At 42.4% G+C, this 21,842-nt stretch overlaps 1 protein-coding gene across 1 annotated transcript in view; it reads right to left on the bottom strand.

The window, feature by feature from the left end:
- NXPH1 (neurexophilin 1) overlaps nucleotides 1-13,073 on the bottom strand; it is a 367,698-nt gene extending 354,625 nt beyond the window's left edge. The window contains exons 1-2 of the mRNA XM_049769117.1: nucleotides 11,779-13,073; nucleotides 10,793-10,956 (exon numbers count right to left, since the gene is read on the bottom strand). Of these exons, the coding sequence (XP_049625074.1) occupies nucleotides 10,793-10,846 (54 nt within the window). The 5' untranslated portion in view covers nucleotides 10,847-10,956; nucleotides 11,779-13,073. The remainder of the gene's footprint in view (nucleotides 1-10,792; nucleotides 10,957-11,778) is intronic.
- Between the last annotated feature and the right edge of the window lie 8,769 nt (nucleotides 13,074-21,842).

The following is a 21,842-nucleotide window of genomic DNA, read 5'->3' as shown; positions in this document are numbered from 1 at the left end:
CTACTTTAAATAGATGCAATATTTTATAAGAGCTTCATAAGTAAGAGATTGTGAAATGTAAATCAGTCCATTAATTTTATATAAGCTGTTTTATGTACCTGTGCGCCACTAACATTCAGCTACAAGGTTATAAGAAGAATCACTTTCTAAAGTTCAATTGAAGAGCCAAAAGTCTTTGTATATAACTAAAATTCTATCATGCTAGTAGTTCCTTTTTTTTTTTAACCATAATTGCTTTGCTATTTCTAAAAATACTGACAAAAATGGAGCAATTTTGTTTGTTTTGATTTTGAGGTCACAACCAGGTCATTTGTGACTTATCCACTGTACGCTCTCTAACCCCAATGGTATACAGTTTCGATACTAAATTCCCAACAAAGAAATATTACCATCAAATATTAATTGAAACTTTCATGCCAACAATTGTAAAAGGACAAAATAAAGTTCCATTTATATTTTCTGGTAAATACTTCAAAGAAAATACATACAGATGGAAATTCAAATTTGCAATGGTATGCAAGTGTGTGTGTGTGTGTGTGTGTGTGTATGTATGTGTGTGTGTTTTGTGCTATATGTGTTTGGCCCATAATTGGCAAAGGCTCTTTTAAGCTAGAAGTTTTTCTCTGAATCTTTCTAGCAAATTGCTTTCTGGCACTCCTCCCCTTTAAAAATGTATGCCTTTCCCTTCAATCTGTGGCTTTACATATTATTAAAATTTCAGCCAATTTGTAGCATGATGTTTTGTGTTGGTTCTGGCAGACCCTATTATAAATCTATGTATAAATCTATGTATAAATCTGTAGGTTGTAGTGACTTAAGAAAGTAAGATGAGGGGCCAGAGTGATAACACAGCAGTTGGGTGGCATTTGTCTTTTACACGGCTGATCCAGAGCAGACCTCGGTTCGATCATTGTCATCTCATATGGTCCCCCAGGCCAGGAGCGATTTCTGTGCACATAGCCAGGAATAAACCCTGAGCACCACAGCGTGTGATCCAAAAACCAAAAAAAAAAAAAAAAAAAAAGTAGGTTGAGGTAGAAAAAAGTTCCTGTAATTGTTAATAGCTGCCTGTTTAGCATCCTGCATCATAGTGCAGCTTTGTTCTGATAAGCTTGGTAAGCCCACTACTCCCAGTGAGTATTTAGTTGCTCTCTTGCTTCAAAGCAATAAATAATACCCTTTTCACTCTCTTGGTTGATCTCCTGAAAATGCATGACTGTGAGGTCTTGTTTCACAAAGATATTCTTCTAGACTTAAGAAAAATAAATTTAAAGGAGATTTCTGTTATTATCAGAGTAGGCTGATTACTTTAATACAAGCACTTAATTTTCTCAGCATAAATTACTACTTAAATGTAAGTAAAAGAGTATCTCCACTGAATGTATATTACATATATATTACAAAGTTTAATTATAAGGTCTTTAGAATTGAATGTGGTCTAAGAAAATGATGACAGTAAATCAGAGAGTCATGGTAGTATATTGGCTGGTGGTCTCTGGTGTCAAGGAAACAAAGACACTCAGGTAACAAGACTATATCATGAAAGGTTGGATTCAGCTTTAAATAAAATCCAAGAAAGATGGTATTATAAAGGAACTGGAATTCCACAATTCTCTTTTTTCTCTCATTAATATTTATAAATATTGCTATGATTTCAATTTTTCTGCAATTGAGGAGCAATTTGGTTTTGTTAGTAATGGGGTTTTTATTTGTTGTTGTTGTTCTTGTTGTTGTTCATTTGTTTGTTTGGTTTGGTTTTTGGCCAAATCTGGCAGTGCTTAGAGGTTACTCCTGGCTCTGCACCCAGGAATTATTCCTAGCAGTGCTCAAGGAAATCCTATGAGGTGCCTAGGATTGAAACCCTATGTAGGCCTCATGCATGACAAATGCTCTTCCTGCTCCAATCCCAGTAGTTTTTAAGTGTAACACCCTATTTCCTCTGCAGGAATTCATGTGCCAGGACAAACTAAGCACTTAAACACACACACACACACACAACTCACACAAACACATACAGGCACACAAGCACATGCACACACTTAAGCATTCTTGATAGTAAGAATTGGACTTTACAAAGAACAATGGTGAAGGCCATACAACAATACAAATTTTATCCTAGCAGTTGGGTATTAGGCACCTAATAAGAAGGACAAAGACTGTCAGGAAGACCAAACTGTGGCACCAATACAGAAATTGGAAAACTGTGCTCAGTCTCTTGTCAGGACTCGGTAGAGTTCAGCTACTTCCAAGACAGTGAGAGGAAGAGGGGTTTCCACTCCTGAAAAACCTGCTTGCTGGCTGCCCTGAGAGCCAAAGTTCAGAGTCCTGCCAAGAGAAGGACAAAGACCTTAGCATTCAGGCCTCTACAACTAGCCTACAGGCCCAGCGCCTGAATCAAGCTTCCTTTTCCCTTACTAGGCAATTCCCGACCTGTCATCGCCTCAGATTCCTTCTTTGCTCCAAGGCTTGCTTTTATCTGGCTTCTCACACCGGTGATGGAACACTGCCTGCCAGACCTCTGCTCCTTCCATTCTCCTGGGAATTACAGATTCAGGAGTCCTGAAAGAATGGGGCTGACTCTAGAGCGAGAGAAAAGGACAGAACTTCCTCACAACCTTTGTCTTTGACACAGGGTACCCCTAGCGCCTATGCTTGGAACTATCCAGCTTATTTCAAATAAACCCAAATCTACCATAGGACACCGACAACCAGGAACTGCTCACACTGGGCAGGTCCGCACTGCCCATTCTGGAGGGTTCCTAGATACGGGGGGGGAGGGGCACAGAACAGGTGGAATAGCAGAGAGTGGGGTGGGGTCGGAGGGGGGGGAAGACAATGGTGGTGAGTTTGGGAGTCACTGAGGGGCGGCTAGGATCTGTTTGCGTGGTTTGCTAAGTAAATAAGAAGAGAGAGGCCACCACTACATTGAGTCTAATGATGATAGATTCCTCGCTGCATCAGGCCCCACGCCGGGGAGTCTAACCATGGAAAATAATGAGACTGCCTCCCCCATTCGTCTGCATTAAAGGCGAGCCAGGCACTTTCGATAGCAAATATATCGATTCTCCTACTCAGACCTTAGTTTGTCCTGCTTTCCGTGAATAATTACAACTCCTATAGAAATTCATAATAATTAGGATGTCTCACTACCTCTCCACCCCAACACACACCATAAACCCCCACTCCCAGGCCCTCTCGGAGCAGCGCTTTTTCAAGGCTTCTTTAAGGTTCCTGGAGGGCTCTTTGGTAGCTGGCCAGAGAAAGGGGCAGAAACCACTGGTCCCCATTTGCTTTTAGCTTTGGCTTTTTAAAAAGGTGACTCCCGCTCCGGACCTCAGTTTCCTTGTTGGTTGTTAATCAAGTTCTCAGGTTGAGTTTAAGGCCCTTGCAGATCTACTTTAGGACTGCTGTTTTCGCTTTGTGAGGATGTGTGCAAAGTGGGGGGAAGGGGGAAGAGACCAAGGCAGAAGGCGGGAAGGGAAGAAGCCTTCACCACCACCGCCCCCAGAGGGTTGGGGGGTAGCAGTGGCGGTGACCACGTGACGCCGCATCCGCAGAGGGGGCGGGGAAGAGGTGCCAGGGAGAGGTTCGGGCCGCCGGACCCATTCTGGACCGAGCGATCGGACCTCGAGCAATCGGGAAAGACTGGGAGGCAGCGGCGGCGGGTCCTTCCAGGTCCGTTTCCAGACTGTGCGGCGGCAAAGTGACTTGAGTGAGGGCAGCGCAGGGGCCACTTGGTGCGCGGGAAGGACGCCCGGGAGGCTGGCAGTAGGGTAGGGCGGAGGTTGCGGCACTGTCCAAGGTGCTGGAGATTGGTTCCGCGGCCCGTGCTGCCATCGCCTCCACTCCCGGGAACTGTGGCATCCTGACGGCCGTAAGAGACTCCAGCGTCGGTGAAAAGTTCTCTAGAAGCAAGGGTACGGGGTGAGGGCTTTGGGAAGGAGGCATCCCGAGGCGAGAGAGCTGCACTGGTGTTTTCAGAAACCAATGGAGAAAGTTTGAGATCGCCGAAAAGCTAGAAGCCGGTGCTAGAGTCCCGGGGCCGTGTCGGCGGCCAAGTGCGGTTTGCAACTTTCCCAGGTCCCGAACTGCGCATCTTGGATCAGAGAAGACCGAGTCCAAGGAAGTGTCTTGCTCCTAGTTGTAAAATAAAAACTATTTCGAATGACCTTTAAAGCAGAGAGGCTCGGTATTGGTGGGGAGGGCTTGCCCGTCTCAGGAAGGCGTCCCCGTCTGCAGTGGGGCGAGGGCCTCCGGCTTGAGTCTGTGCCCTACGTCGCCTCCTCCTTCTCAGATTCTTCCCATCAGAATCCATTAGGGCTAATGGGTGAGACCCGGCTGGATACGGGTTCAGCGGGGACACGCCGAGCCCCTCCTTAACGAGCCAGTTTCTAAGGAAACATCCGCTTTTTTTTTTTTTTTTTTCCCAAGCAGCAATTTCTCTTATTGTAGAAGAAAGAACCCATACAAGCAAAGCCTCTGGGTTCTCCATTTTCATGCAGATGAGAGACGATGCGCTCTGGCTGCGGCCTGTGAACCGTCCTACCCATAGTAAATCTGGCGTGAACAAGTAAAATATCCTCATTAATTTAAAAGAGGTAGGAACTGGGGGAGGTTTCTGCTATAGCGGCTGCATGAGAGGCACGTGCTGCACCTCACTGCCCCCCAGTACCCCGTGCGCAACCCTCCCTGAGCGCCCGTCCAAGCAAGACTGGACTGGGAAGGAATTTGCCAGAAAAGCACCCGAGCAAGGGAATTCTGCCTGCCCCACCTCACCCATCCCTCTGCTGAGCTCCCCCACCCAGAGTTAAACACAAATATACTATGAAAAACTGTTGACGGAGCAGTCATTAGCTTTGCAGCCCACAGCAGAAACTCGGCACACTCATCAAAAGTTTAAACAACAGCCAAGGAAGGGGCAGACGGAAAACTTGGAAAAGGGGCAAACGCGCTCTGAGGGACCTGAAGAAGCCGCCAACATATAACATTTAAAAAAAAAATTAAAAAAAAAAAAAGCCGCTCTTGGAAAGCTTGCATAGTAATTGAGACGGGCGCTCTTTCCTGATCTGGATTGGCATTTCCTCATCTCGAGCTGACAGAGCCAACTCAGGAAATTGCTGGTAATATTCATCTGGGGAGTACTTTCATTAAACGTAATTCATTCGACTTTCACAATAAATTGAGTGACATCCTTACAGCGGAACCTTTTTATCCTTGATTAAGTGCTTGCCAAGCGTTGGTTTCCCGCTTTATTGTCACATTCCTTCAAGCGAAGTCGTCAACATGCCAATCCCGGGCAGAAAAAATGCGCGCGCGATGTTTACAAAGCTCCGGGAGGGGTTAAGTGCTGACACAGAGAGGCGAAAAAAGCTGCTCGGCAGCCCCAGTATCGGATAAATCATGATCGCAAGTTCCTGTAAACGCTCCGCGGAACCAGACAAACCTGAGAGTTGCAGGATGCAGGCGACGGGGCCGAGCTTAGCAGCCTGGGTCACTGGCAGATCCTGGTAGGCGCTGACCCGATGGCACTGGGCCAGCTGACTCGCCCGATGCCCCAGATTAATGCAAATGACCCCGACAGTAAAAGTCCGACTGTGAGATCTGGGATTCCTATGTGACGCTATGGCCTGGGAGGGAAGATTCCTGAATGGAATCAAAGCCAGACACTTCTCTCTTTTTCTATCTCTCTCTTTTTTAAGGATTCAGAAAGAACGCGGGGTACCGAACTCGCCATTTCAGAGAAAATGAACTTTTCAAGTTGTGAGCATCTTTAGAGGCAGAGGAAGCAAGGGGTCTAGAACTTTGCTTAGGCCCTTTAATATCTACGCACGCCAGCCTGACTCACTGAGGGAATCTTCAGACTCCGAAATTCCAAATGGACTCTGAATGCAGCTCGGTTCTTCAGTACTAGAGGAAACCAGGAAGGCAGCCAGATAGCCCTTTGCCAAAGCAATGCGTGGGCCCCTTCTCCCCCTACACCCTATAAACTCAAAGAAGCCCAAGAAAGAAAATTGCTTATTTGAAAAGGCAATATCCAAATGCTTTCATCACTCAATGCCCTTTTGAAAATATTGTCGAAGGTGGTTATTACTGGACAATGCTGTCAATTTCTGAAGTCTGCAGAAAATCTCCCCTTCAGGCAGAAAAGTAGGACATTGGGCACCTAAATCCCCCCACCCCCAAGAAAGTCAACAAATTTCCTTATCACCTGATATATTTTTCACCCAGACAACACTTTCATTAAGGAAGAAATCGCCTTCAACAATTCAAAGCCAAATAGAAATCAACTTCACACAAAGAAGAGCCAGGAACTTAATGGTCTTTCCTGAAAATATCTCTGAGAAAGTTGTGGTAATTCTGCTTGTCTCCTAAGAGAAGACAGTTTCCCTGAAGCTATCACTAGAAGGCCTCAGAACATTATCAATCATCCCCTAAAAGAGTGGGCAGAAAGACCACCCACGCAAGCACAGCACACACCCTGAGCTGCTTTAGTTAAGGAAGAGGTGAACATTTCAGGAAACTGCCCTTTGGGACTGAGGTGATTTTGTGCTGCTGAGGTACAGGTCCTTCCAAAATGTAGCTTGAATTCTATAGAAGAAAAGCTAGTCATGGTAGAAGTGAGGAAATGTAGCATGGAGATTATTGCAATGCTTACAAGAACTGGCCTTAATAGTGAACTCTGAATAACTACAATTAGGTTGTCGATGTGCCTTTCTTTTCAGAAATAAGTTCACATTGATTAAATTTTTCTGTGGACAGCTGACTTAATTTTCAAAGAATGGGAAGTACACATTACTAGTCCAAAGGACATTAGTGATATTTTGCTGCTTTTCCCAAACCTGCCATATTTCTTAACAGCTACTCCCATGAGCGGTGTCCACTACAATGCCTCCAAGATTGCAAAGGTAGTGTTTCATAAATCTATTTATCATTCTTAATCTCCATGAAGCTACGGAGCCTAATTCACATTCCAAGAAAGACTACACAAGAGCTGACTCAGAATGTTTAGAAAGAAGCATAATGTTGAAACAAAATTTTAATTATTCCTCATGTTGGTTTCAAAGATCTTATTATTAATTTTAATATATAATATAACAACAGGACTTATGGTAGAACAGTATGGGAGACTAGTGACATAGAAAAGAATTGAAGAGGGGTGATTTTTTCCCTAGAATAGTTCAGTAAATGTGACTGCCCATAATAGCATCATCCACCCAGTTGTCAGATTCTCTTGACTCAATTTCTCATTTTTTGTTGGCAGGACCAGGGACTACTCATCAGATTCAATTCTTGACTTTGAAAATTTTCATAGGTGAACCTTCACCCAGGGTATGTCTGCTAATAGCTGTGTTCCCATTGTCCTGGCCTACTCTTCTTCTACTTGATCCACTGTGAATGACTCAGTTTAGGGCCTGCATATTTAAGAGCCAGGAATCAGATTTCCCTACTTTAGTCTATGGTTCAGCTCATTTAAAATGCAATCATCTGTTACACCAGTATTTCATATAAAAAAGTATCCTGGAATAAGTTAGGAACTGACATGAGAATAAAACTTACAGTACTCTGATTTTAAACAAGTATTATATAAGCCATAGGCTCCTCTCTTGTGGAATTTAGACTTTCAAGCCTCAGGACAACCAGTAAAAAAGACTTTTAGTTTTTATTCTTTTTTTCTTTTAAAGACAGTCACTTCTACTTCCCTGAATTTATCAATGTGGTTATTTCTACCTGTGTTGATTTTTTGAGTTTTCTTAACTGGTAGGTTTCAGAAGGAAAATTTCTAATTAACTTTCCAGTGCAATTCTAACATAAAATCCTAAATTGAAATAGGACTGATCTATTATTTGATAAATTCAAATAGACAGCAAATCCCTAGAACAGATATTTAAAGAGCACAAGGCCAAGAAACCCATGTTAAAACACACACATAAATACAGATAGAAAACTAGCTGAAGTATCTTCTGGACACAAAGAAGTTTGCATTTTTTTAAATAATCTATTTGGAAATTTGGGGGATTTATATACTTCTCTTTAAGCAGAAGCAGACATCATTTTATAGGAGACATGTAAGCAACTTATGTTTCATATACAAAATATGTGAATTAGCCATTAGAAAACTTCACACTGAGATTCCAGGTCCCTTTAAGGGAAAGGTACATTCTGAAATTAACTGTAAGACAATATATACAATCATGATTGTGGTGGGAGTTCATAGAGACCTCAATATCTACTTATTAAACTACTCTCTGGTTTAAAGTAAAATATTTTTGTTGATTTTTGCCTTCTTGAAATGTCACCTAAAGCATCTGTTCACAAGCTACAATCATCTAAAGTAGTTTCTTACAATGGTCTGGGATGTTGCAGGGTGCAGATCTATGTAAATGAAAATATTAGTTACTATGGCATGTGTTTGGTAAAACATCTGGAGAAAGAAGCCTTCCTGGTCTGTCTCATTGCTCAAGAATTTTAATCAAGGTTCTCTAAGTTTACACCAACCTGTTCTGACTGCTTAGTTTACCCATTTACATGTTTTTATTTTTATAGTAAAAGTCAGCTTCTTGGCTCTAGAAAACAATTCTGACTTCTGCTGGCAAATAACCATAGGATTACAATCCTACAAATACTGCCTTGAGTCACAGCCACATCCTTTGTTTTGTGTGATTTCTTATCCCCGACACACAAAACAACTTTAGGTAGAAGAGAAAAGAATGGACTTCTAAATCGCCTTCTTTATTTTATTGTTCACAACTCGTATTGTTTTGAGTGAAATTGGAAAAATTGTCTCCTTTCTCTGTATTGCCAAAAGGCATTCAGGTAATGAAGTCTGTAACTAAACGGTAATTGAATCAGCATAATTTGCACACTGAATGGTTTTCAAATGCTCCCAGTTTACAATTAAAGGAGAATTAATGCGCTTGTTGTTGAGAACGCAGAGCATTAGAATAAATCCAGCACTGTTGTTGTAATGAGTGGAAAACGGTTTAACTGCCAACAAACACATTTAAAATTTAACACAACGTATTGATTTCACTTCTGCATTTGATAGATTATTTTCCAGACTATCGAAATATTTGCTCCGAGCAATAAACTGTACCACACCAACAGCCTCTGCCATGCGTGAAAACAGAGCAAGGACATAAGAACAACCCTGATATCCAAGTCCTAAGTAAAGGTATGCAGAGAACAGAGGCATGGCTATGGCTGGCTGCCATAGCCAAAGAAAGGAATCATTAGTATTCTTCCTCCATCTTTCACTTAGCATTCCTTCAACATTCTCTTAATAAACAGTTTATTCCTCTCTACAAACTTTCTACCTTTCACTGTCAATGGACAAGAATGGAAGCAAGAATGATTGAGAATGAGAAACGGGAAGGACACTTTTTGCATTCTGTCTGCGTTCCAAGCCGGGAAGGCACAGACTTGGATGATTGAGTCAGAAGGACTGTTCTTTTGGATTGGCTGCCCTGGCTTTCACCTGGTTACCCCCAAGGTGTCCTGTGGGCTAGGACACTGGCGCGCAGCGCCCTCTGGCGTCCACTTCTGTCATGCTCAGGCTATCGAAGTGCAATGACAGGTAACACGGAGAGTTCTTAGATGGAAGCTGAAACCCGTTAAACAAACGGGTTTGTTAAACATTCTCAGCCCATTTTCCACACGCGTTTATATACTCACTCAATAACACATTCAGACCTCACTTTAGTGCATTTATTGGTGAAATAACTGGAAACGTTCTCAGGTGCAGGAAAACTACTACCCTTTTTCTCCCAGGCTTGTGGGTACCAAAACCTTTGAGAGAAGGCATCTCCCCCTGAAGTCCCTTTATCCACCTCATTGCTGCCTCAACACTGCTAGCTCCAGATTCAAGCCACTGTTCCCTGAGTGCATGCTTGTGCCCAGAATAATCTGAGAGCCTGGGGTGGGGTTGGGGTTGGTAAACTGAGCATAACTTTGTCCTCCCCAGAAGATAGAAAAAGGAGTTCACCCTCTCAGTCTTAGCTGGTCTGCCCTCAACTCCCAAAGAATCACTCCTCCAATCCATCGTCTTAGTCCTCTCCTCTCTAACTCCCAGTGGAGAGCAAAACCCAAGTCTTTGGAAGCTGGATTCTGAGAGGACTGAGGCTTTGGTTTTGCTTAGTAGTCTCTCCCTGACGACCAAGGTCGACCACTCTAATAAGTGGTTGGAGACTGGAATTTGGGACGTCATAGTGAATCAGAAGCAACTGGTTTTTTCCAGTGCATCCCTGACCTAACTTTTTCCTTTGGCTAGTAATGCCCCTGTCCAAGAGTCAACTTCTCTCTGAACCCTACAAGTCTAACAAAGTTTCCTGCAGTTCTTTTTGTGCCCCGTCTTCAAACTGTGGGTCCAGGTGAGTAGGTTCACTTTCAAAGTAACTATCTTGGGTAGATTCCTACACTCTACTCCCACTTCCATTTCCTTGAGCCCACCTCAATGAGAAAACAGGAGGAAGAGTGCCACCAGATCTTCCTGTCCTTCTCTGTGCCTTCTCCCAAATAAAGCACCCTGCCTCTGCCCTCTCTTAGGTTTCGGGGTTTCTCAGGAGCTCTGGATACTGTTCAAAAATACATGCGCGAAAGAAGGGGCCACTGGTTCTGGAAATGGGTGTAGGAAGCCCGGAAAAGCCAGCAGAGATCCAAAGTCCAGCTTGTGAAAGTTGCTGCCACACAGTCAAAGGGACGCTGCAGGCGCTGAATTCGGGCCCTCCTCCCCCAATTGCCTGGCCTCTGCTTCGGGTGGGATGGCCGGAGTGGCCGGTCGCTGTCCGCTACTTACCAAGTAGAGGGTGGGCTGCAGGAGGAGAAGCACGTACCAGCAGGCAGCCTGCATCCTCCCGCGTCTCAAACTTCCTTGGCGGCGCCTTCACTGAGTCTTTGTTCCTTCAAAAACATAGATCCACCTGACATCCACTTTACAGAGCAAGGAGCGCTCTCAGCAGCCTAGATACAAATGAAATTAGACAGCCCATGACCAAGCGGGCAAAGTTAAGCTTGGCGACTAGCGGAGAAAGGGGTCCTTGGAGGGGAGGGGTGGACCAAATAAATAAATAAATAAATAAATAAATAAATAAATAAAATGGAGGGGGTGTGGGTGAGGCACACAAATTGAAACGCCAGTCAATTCAGCGCCTGGAGCCCAAGAGCGCCCAGTCCGCGGTCTGGCGGGAGGTAGCAGAAGGACTCCTGAAGCCCCTCGCTCCTAGATCTTAGGTTGCAAGTTCTTAGGCTGCAGGAACAGAGGTGGCAGGGCCAGCCCGCCGCGTGCAGGCAGGCGTGTTCGGAGCCCAGAGCCAGGCTTCTCTGCTAACTAGACCTGTCCTAGAGCTTGCTGACCGGGCGGCTTGGACTCGAGGCGTCGGCTGTCGCCAACCCTGGCAGCGCTCACACACGTACACACACCGGCAGGGAGAGGTAGGGGGAAAGAAAAGGAGAGAGCGAGAGGGGTTCAGAAAGGGGAAAGAGGGTAGGTAGAGCTGACCAGGCTTCAGTGCAGGGGATCGCCACACACCGGGGGATTGGGGAGTGGAGAGCCAATACGATTTGCATACAGGCTCAGTTGATCGGTTCGAACCCCCTGCACGCACAAGGCTATGCACACATATACACGCGCATATCTGACACGGACATAGCCAGTCACTAACTTCTAGAGTGGGAGCCTGCAGTCACCAGCCAAGTGCACTCACTCCCCCAACCAGAGGTTCCCTCTTATCCCTTCCCCGCTCCCCACAAACATCTGCGCCCCGAGACGCCAAGGGAACGTACCGCACAGAAGTAAAGGAGAAGCCGGAGGGCAGGAAGCGCTCTGGGCTGGCTCCATGGAGGAGCTATTCCGGCCTGGCGTCTCCGGCGCTCCGGACATGCCCTCCCTGGCGCTCCGTATCCATTCTCGGGCGCGGACCGCTGCCGCTGCCGCGTCCAGGGTCGGCGGAGTCGGGGCGATCCAGTGCCCAGGTCGCGCTCGGGACTGGTTCCACCGGAGCCTGGTCTTAGGCACAGTTGAATTCACGGTGCAGAAAACTTAAGAGGCAAAAACAGGGTATGGGACGTTGAAGGGGCCTGAGAGGGCGAGAGAAAGGGAGGCAAGAAGGGAGAAAAGCGACTGCGCCGGGTTGCTGAGCCAAACACACCGGGGACTGCCCGCGCGAGCACTGAGAAACGAGCAGTCCGGGGCGCTCAGCTTCCTGAGACCGCCTACAGGACGGTCGTAGAACTGACTTAAGGAGACTGGGCAAGTCCTGGGGACTTGAACTTGAGAGATCAGACACTGGTCTTTGGGAAGGAAAAAGAAGAACGGAAAAGCCAGCCAACCAGGCAGCCGCGGCTCAAGTCCGATTTTCGGAGGACTCGGAAGGCGAGGTTTCAGGCGCGCACGGCTGCGGCTCCTCTCCCCGCGCCCGAGTCGGGACCGCTGCCGGGCCCAGCGCCGGAGCTCAGTCGCTGTCCGTGGTCCTGCCCCGCCACCGGGGGACGCTCCGGAGCGCCTGCGACTCGCGCCGACGAGTGGGAGCCTCGCCCGTCACTGTGTCTCTCTCTCCTGGGGGCCGTGGCCGGGCGCGTCTCCCTTCCCGACCACCGCAGTTAGATTGGCACGCGGGCCACGGATCCCACGGAGACTGATCCACACCCCGTATCAATAGGTCCCGCTCCCGAGCTATCCGCGGGCCCGGCCCGCAGGGACCAGGAGCTCCTCCGGCTAGCGGTCTCCACTGGCCGCCACTCCTGCTCTTCCTCCCCAGAAGGGTGCGAGGAGCAATGCGACTGCCAGAAGAGTGGCGGGAACCGAGTGGGGCGGTGCAAAGAGTAGGGATGGGCGCTGGAGGGTGCTGGACCCCCAGGCTCGCCCTGGGCTCCGCCGCCCGGCGCCACCGGGGACCTGTAGCTGGGCGGCGCGTGGCGGGGGCGCTGCGGACCTGCAGCCATCCAGCGCGCCACAGCCGAGAGGACTGGGCGACCTTGTGGAATCGACTCCGGGCCGCGGAGTTGAGAAGAATGGGGCAGGCGGGGCTGGAGCAGGGACGGCGGACCGTGATGCCTCCTCGCTCCTGACACCTATTCAACCAGTCTCCCAGTCGGTCTGTCTCTTTGCTCTGGCTTTCACAGCGTCTCAGAGTCTAGCAGATCTCTCCTTGCTGGGGTGTGTGTGTGTGTGTGTGTGTGTGTGTGTGTGTGTGTGTGTGTGTGTGTGTGTGTGTGTGTGTGTGTGTGTGTTGGTGTCTGGGGGGGAAGGGAGAGAGATCTTTATCTCCTTTTTTCTTTCTCTCACCATCTGCACCTCGGTGTCTTTCTGCCTCTTTGTGCTGCTCATTCAGGATTCCTCTAATAATGTGCATCTGCGTCTCCACGTCAACAGTCACCCATTCACCCACTTGACCTTTGTTCCATTTCCCATCCATTTTCCTCTCCTGCACACAACTCTCAGGTTAATTTAGCCCAGGTGAGTCAAGATCTGGGGAGGCAGTGGGTGCTGAATTGGCTGCCTGGACTGCAAGCTTCTCTTAGGCCCCCTACCCACACTTTGTCCACAGCCCCAGCCTCACTCCCAGAGCATTGTATTTCCGTCTGTCTCCCCTTTTACCTCCCCACACCCACCCTTTGCCAGAACCTGGTCCTGAAGATGCGCACAGTAGTATGACACTTTGACAATAATCTGTAAGAGATGGGTTGAAATTTATCTTAGGAGCCTGGCAGCACCAAAAGAGAATGGTGGTTTTTAATGAGTCTCTGTGAGCCCTTTCTTTGGAGCATGACTATTGGACACTCCGCCTTTAAGGGTCCCTCCCGGATCTGTCTGTTTGAAATACAATCAATGAACTGTGTGAGAAAGAGTTCCCGGGCAACTACAGGTTAAGTTCCCCAATTTTCTCACCCCTTTCCCCAACACAACTAAACACAGTAATAGGCAGAGAACTACCAAGTCCCCAGAGAAAATGAAGGAAGAGCCCTGCTGAGAGGACAAAGGAACCTGAAAGTCTCCCATTTAGAGCCCCACTATGACAAACCTGCTAGCCCTTGGAGGCCTACACTACACTCCCTTCAGCTAAAAACAGCTCTTGGAAAAGCAAGATCTTCTAATCTACAAACTTGTACTCTCCTGCTGTGACCTCTTGGAATTCATTAGGGGCATATGAAGAGTAAGATGGTGAAGCATATTTTCTAGTTGGGAGCTTGAAAATGCACTTTAGAAAAAATGTAATACATAGATTCTAGCAGTGTTCTCTTGGTCATCTTCATGTACCAGGTTTTCCCTGCTTTTGAAATATTTCAAGAGAAAATCATTTCAGGGCACCAATATCTGAGGTCCAAGGATCAAAGAAGGGCAAAGAAAAATTTTGCCCAGATTCCCCTCTCTAAAATTCAGGGAGCCTGCCTAAAATTTATTCTTGTTATTATATGAACTTTTAGCCCTCTCAAGTTACTGTGAGGGGCTGGAGAAAATGTGGTCTGCTTTTATTCAAAGGCCCTAGTAAAAAAAAATGTCAGTGCTGAACTTGCAGCTGACTTTGAGGGGGGAAAAAAGAGATAAAGAAAGAATCAGGCCAGCTTTGGGATGTTCCAAGTTTTTTTCAAAACCTTACTTCTAAAACAGTCTGCTTCTAGTGCCATTTGGCCTTAAAAAGGACTGTTTGTGAAATAGAAAGCTGATCAAGGACCTAAAAATCACTGCCTGAATGGGACTGATTATTTAAGAAAAGCACCACAGGCTCCTAGTGATGGGAACTTGTCTGACACTTTGTTCTATGACCCAGGGTGCCAAATAACTTTTATGGTAATGCCCTAAGACCTCTACCCAGAAACTCAACTTCTATCAAATCCTCTAAGACACTTGTCCTGGTATAGAAAACCTCAATGAATTGTTTTCTGTCTTTACAAGTCTTCATCTTCTACAATAAATTAATCAGAAGTGTACACTAAGCAAGCTATAATGAAAAACTTAATTATTGTTTCTATTAAATGTTAATGATCTAATGTTTGGGAGGAGAAAGACAAGGATGCCTCACTCAAATTCTTACTTTCTTTGATTTTGTTTTGATTGTTTTTGTTTGATTTTGTTTTTGTTTGGGTGCTATATCCAGAAGTGTTCAGAACTTCTGGATCTGCATTCAGATCCAATGGTGGGTTGAGGAGTAAAAAGAGGTGCTGGGGAATGAACAAAAGTCAGGAACAAGTAAGGCAAACATCCTATCCTCTATACAATTGCTCTGGCCTTGCATATTTATCTTTTTTTAATCACAGTTTTAAACATAATTAAAATAATTGTTTATGGTTCTAATATATTCACTGTTTAATGTATCATGCTACTTTTCTTTTTTTTTTTTTTTTTTTTTTTGGTTTTTTGGGTCTCACCCGGCAGTGTTCAGGAGTTACTCCTGGCTCCATGCTCAGAAGTCACTCCTGGCAAGCACAGGGGACCATATGGGACGCCGGGATTCGAACCGATGACCTTTTGCATGAGAGGCAAACGCCTTACCTCCATGCTATCTCTCCGGCCCCATCATGCTACTTTTCAATGCACTTGTAGAATACATTCAACCATCAAACTTATGGAAATGAAAAACAAATGGGATTTTCTTGAAAAATTTGTGTGAATTGTAGAGAAATCACAATCTTTATAAATTTGTTGTGTAAAATGTAAAAAAGCTGGAATATAATTAAAGTAAAATACTGTAACTAAGGTCAAACACTTATAATTAAAGTAAAACTTCTGCCCTCTGGTACTCTCACCCGATTTGCTGTTGTACAAAAACAATGGCAAATTAAAAATAAAAAAATATATAGTGAAATAATTGAAGATGAGATGATAGTAAAAGAAAATAATAAAATTAAATAATTGTTCTTATAGTAAAACCAGAAGAAATTAGAATTAGAATCCAAGTGAGTATACTGATAATTCTGTAACTGTAATTAATTGTGCTGATTTGGTTTGAAATATTTATATGATTTTTTTTAAAGTGAAAGGAGAGGACAGAACTAAGAAATTTGAACCATCTAGGGACTGAGAAGAAGAGAGAGTGAGAGACTGAGTTTTACAAACTATATCTTAAAATAAACATTTTATAAAATATATGGCTATAATCACATTATATCCAAAATTTAACTAAAAATAGAAAACTATTTATTTAGACCTGCTATGATCTTGCTTAAATGTCAGGCCAAGTTTTATCACCTGTTACATAGTATTAATTCTTCTAATTTAGTTTTATTAAACCCTATAAACCATGTTTTTTTTTCCTGCATCAGCCTGTCTGGTATAGTGTAAGACTATGGATAAATGCCTGAAGAGTCTCCAGATCTAAGAAAATAAAGCCAACTGAGGAGGTGGGGTTAACATAATATGATAATAAAATTATAGATGTCCATTATAACTTGCAAGTCTAAATTTCTTGTATTTTGTATAATTAAAAGTGAAGTCATCTCTGATTTAAAAACAAATAAACAAATATCTTAACTACTGCACAAATAATAATATATCAGCAGTATAGTCTCAGTTATAACAATTTTTATTTCAGTGCTATCATTGGCAATACTATTAATGATAGAGTTTAGGCATAAAATGTTCCAACACCACATCCACCACCAGTGTCTGTGAAGCTCTGTCTTTAAGATTCCCAGTGTTCTGCCACTGTCTCAAGGTTTCCCCACACCACCTCTATCCAACCCCATTGGAAGACTCAGTAACAACAGTTACAGACTCTGGAGGTCTGGTAATATTGGCCAATTGTTATTCCCTAATTATGTGTTTTTATATTGCACATTTGAGAGAGATTATTCTGTATTTGTCCCTCACCTTTTGACTGATTTCACTCAGCATGATAACCTCTAGTTCTATCCATGTTGCAGCAATTGCATGATTTTATCATTTAAAAAGAAGTAATATTCTACTCTATATTTAAAAGAAGATTTTGTTGATTGAATTTCAAAGATTCTAAGTCAAGCATGTTATGGATATGAGCCAAGACTTTTGGTGAAATTCTTCTCTACCTCACCCTCATAAACTTTCTTCTAGGTCAGCTAGGTTTACTCTATTATATTTACATGTTATTAATTTTTAAATATAAATTATTCTACACATGTTTTAGTGTCATTGATTTATGAGGATATACATTCAGTGGCATCCTTATTACAGTTATGAGTATTTGTTTTAAAAAAAAAAAACCAATGCTATTTGTTCTACATATGCAATATGCTTAAATGTCATGTAGGGCAACCCAAAGCTTATTTGGTCCCTCCATACCCCAAGTGATTTTGCTAGTAGAAAGAAGAAAGTATCATTTACAAAGTGATTTGGTATTTGAATGTAGTAAAATTTGGTTAATAACTAGGGGCATGTGTGCTAAATTACCTCTACAAGAACGCTTTAATAACAAAATCACTGGACTAGAGAGAAAAAAAATAGCAGTTAAGCTCTGAAATAAAAAAAAAATGAAGGGAATAAAAAAGCTTTAGGTAGGAGGCATTTTCCTCTTTTAGAGGTAATTTATATGCTCAGTCTTTGTATCCATATTTCATTTATTATGCAAGGTGAGGATAAAAGGTTCTCAAAGGTAGGTTAGTTTTAATTATATTTTCCAACTTTAAAAACAGAAATGCAATCAGAGAAATCAAAAGAAGTGAGCATTTAAAAGGTAGTTGAAAGTAAACAATTGTAAAATTGCGGTCATCACTCAGAAATCATAACTAATTGTGTTTTAAAATATTATAACTGAGCAAACCTTTGCATTATAATCTAATTATAGAAATTCTTCATAATATTGTCTCCAAACATTATTGATAATTCCCTAAAGAAGAACAGTTAAAGACAAAAAAAAATAACTTAATGTATAATTTTTGTTAACAAAGTGAAATACAGTACCTACATTCAGCCAGAAAGAAGTCTGGTACATTGAACTACAAAAGGACAGAAGAAATTATAAGAACAAAGGCTGCAAGCTGTGTGGTTACCTGAAAATAAAAAATGAGTGTACAGTGTATATCTCTACAACTTGGAATGCTTGGATATTTTGAGACATGTATGTTGCTATAACTTTTATCCTGATATAAAAAAAGAACTTTAAAACAGGATTACTTATATAGGCAGGAAACAAAGGCTACTTTAGTCCAAATATCACAATGATAAGAATGATTTGGATTAGATATATTTTAAATAAGTGATATGCCAGGGATGCTCTAAATCTAATCTAAACCTTTTTTGAAAAAAAAATGTATTGAGACTATTGTGAAATACAAATTCTTCATAGTTGGATTTCGAGCATAGTGACAGTGAATGAAGGCCATTCCTACCACCAGTGTTGATCTCCCTCCACCAAAATTCCCAGTATGAATCCCATACCTTCGCCATTAGCTCCCTGGCCTGCCATTGTAACCAGTCCATTTTAAGTTTAAACTGTTGTAGTTTGGGTCTCTTGTAATCTTCTTTTTTAAGACCAAATTAAATAAAACAACTACGCCTGAATTCCTCTGCAATTAAATTCAAGGTTTATGAAAGAATATAGTATTCTATTTCATTCTTTTCTGAAATACATGCTTTTAATAATTTTTAGAGCAAAATAGTGGGTTGGGGTATTGGCTAAAAGTGCATACTTGATCCCCAGCACAACATTGTTCCCTGAGTATCTCCACTAAGAGCAAATCCTAAGTACCAAACCTGGAGTAGTCCCAACATTGCGAGGTGTGGCCCTCCCTCCACTCAGCAAAAAAAAAGAATGTCAAAGCAAAATGGTGTCATATCATATCATATCATGTATCAAATAGGCAGTAATTTCTCAATGACCCATTGTAATAAGAAAATAAATGCAGGGCTGGTGAGATAGTATTAAGGTGGAATGGTGAAGCTCTGATCTCAGTTTAATCTCTGCACCACATTGTCTCCTTAGACCTCCTGAAGTGGCCTGGTAATTCCCAGCACTATAGGTCTAAACTGCATAACATTCTTGGGTTTTCATATTGAAATACTAGCCCTACTGGCCAAAAGTCATTGAGAGGGGAGGTCTTTAGGTATCCAGAATACAGTTCAGGAAGCTCCATAAAAGAGAATCATGATTATGATTTGTTGAGTGCTGGGAGTAGGTGTGAAATGAAATCTTATTTGAACTGTTCAGCTGTTTCTTTTGGTGATTCTATGAGCATTGATCTACATTGTTGTTTTGAATGGAACTTTCTGATTTGACAAGACCCACATTCTCTCCACACTCAGTCTTCTATAGAGATATCATAAAATAAATGTGCGAGTCACTGGTTGTTCATTACAATTAACTTCTTGTAACTCTCTCCTCTATTTTAACTTTAGTATTCCCATTCTCTCTTTACCTAGTTATCTTCAGATATTAAATAGAGGTAAGTTACTATAATCGATCAGTAATTTCTCTTTTCTCCTTCCATTCTCACTTTTTTCTCCTTCCCTCTCAATTTTATTATTACCTGATTTTATTCATAAGGTATATCAAATGATCATGACATTCATAAGCCCAACTCTGATATTTAACATGGTCCAATGGTTCTATTATTTATATTTCTACTTGGAAGTCCAGGAATAGCTAGAAAATGTCTACAGCTGAGCATGTTATAGTATCACATTAAATTTATATCCTGTTAGATAGTGTAATATAATGTAATTTGAAATTCCCTACATGTAATAGAATTAAGCTCATGCCCTTTGATAAATGGCCTTATGGTAGAATGGGGGGGGTAGACCTCTTTATACATTATACTTCCATTTATACTCTTGTGCTCCTAATCTGAAGAAACTTTTCCCTAAGTTTCCTTTCATTTTTAATAAGAGCTTTTATTATCAGAACATTCAAGAGGCATTGTATGTTTCTACTTGCTTTTACAGCCACAAGAATTACTACATATAGCAGATAGCAGCTGTTTCCTTCAGCCTGGCTGCTAAAATGGTAATACACGAAATCAACAAAAACTTGATCTTTGATCTGAATAGAGCAACCATTATAGCCAAGTAGGAGTTCAACAAATTTAAAAGCAAGAAATCAATATGTGTTGTTTAACCATCAGGATTTGTGAGTTATTTGACAGCATTATCACAGCCAAGGCTGACTAATTAGTGGTCACAAATACAATTGTGAAAAACCTTAATACCCCTATGTCTTTTTTTCTCTCCTACACATTAAAAATAGAATCCCTAATACTTCTTCATTTCTCATTTAAAATGATTTTTCTTTCTCCTCATTGTTTTGCTATCACTGCTGACTCGGGTTCATATCTTTAATCCTCTGGTCTATGGAACAAATATTATAACTGATAACTGATCTTGCCCTTTTCAACTTTTTTTATAATTTTTATTAAAACCAATGTGAATTACAAATCTTTCACAATTGTATTTAAGGTACACAGTGACAGAGAATTAGAGCCATTCCCACCACCAGTGTTGTCTTCCTCCAGCCCTGTTCCCAGCATGCATCACATACCATCCCCTTATGCCCTGGACTGCTAGTGTAACAGGTCTCCTTTTTGTATAGCTTGTTGTAGATTGGATCTCTTGATTCTAGTCATTGACTTTAGTTTGGGTATTTACGTTTGACCATTTTTTATTTCCACTCAATGCTCCTGAGACAGCTTGGCTCCTGGGCCCCATACATTTTATTTTCTTTTTTCAGTTTATAGAAAGACATAGAAATATTAGGCAGAACAAGATGATTCATGATCTATGGTTCTGTGAAAACAGCAGGTGGGAGCCCCTGTCTAGAAGCTATAAATATAAAGAAAATTAAAATAAGAAGAAAAAAAATATAAAAATAAAGAAGAAAAAAATAAAATAAATAATAATAAATTTAAAAATTGGGGGGCAGATATGGCAAATTATTTTGTTTTTGCATAGGTGCAGTAAATATTGAGGAATTTAGAAAATAAATTTCTTTGGCTTAAGAGATACAGGGTGTATCTACCCTTGAAGCATACTGCCATGAGACTGACTACAGGCTCCAGACATGTTAGTTGTCAAACCCCAAGGTCATTCTTTATGGTGATAGGAAACATTCTGCTCAGTCACAGTTGTCAAAGTCAGTTCTCTGTAAATAGAGATCTTGGTTTTTGCACAGATCCTAGGATAAAGAAAGATAAAGTCTGGTTCCAGGAAAAGTTCTGCACAATCTCGGTTGTTGCTGCCAATCTTCTGTAATTAATGATTTTGGTTTTTGCACAGATCCTAAGAAAGAGGGTCTTCTGATTTTGTCTCAATATTAGGTAATGAGGTAGGGCAACCTGCCTTAGATTAAGATTGTTGCCATTTCATCGTCATCAGGGTGTCTTATGAACCTACCCTGGCTTCTTCCTGAATGATAAAACCATATCAACATGTACCCCTTTCATATAGTTCTTCCAAACTCCTTACAGAAGGAAATCAAACTATTTAGCTCAGTACAAACATAGTTTTTGAACTAGCTTCTGTCTGCTCTGCCATCTTCATTTTCAGATGGTCCTTCTATAAGGATGAGCATATTTCTATTTCCTCAGTTACAAGATATTTAGAATCTTCTTATATGCTTTCAAAACACAATGGACACTTGCTGATTAGGCTTGTTTGTTTCTCTACTAAACTAAGAAGCATTCAGTTTTGTTATACTCCATCTTATTTTGAAGTGGACTCAGATAAAGATTCAGTAAGCATGGTGTCTAAAAAATGATCTACTAAAGTCCAGAGATATGGATCAGCACACAAAAAGTCCCCAGACATAGGAGGGACATGGAGAGAAGGCAGTTGGGGGAAGGAAACGGAAGAGGGGGAGAGGACTGCCACCCACCCCCAAAAATCTACTGCATCTTCTATATAAGAACATACAAGACATTCTAGAACTTAAAAAAAAGCTTCATGC

Source organism: Suncus etruscus, chromosome 1, assembly GCF_024139225.1.
Source record: "Suncus etruscus isolate mSunEtr1 chromosome 1, mSunEtr1.pri.cur, whole genome shotgun sequence".
NCBI lineage: Eukaryota > Metazoa > Chordata > Mammalia > Eulipotyphla > Soricidae > Suncus > Suncus etruscus.
The sequence above is the reverse complement of the archived record's forward strand: the minus strand, read 5'-3'. Positions and strand labels throughout refer to the sequence as shown.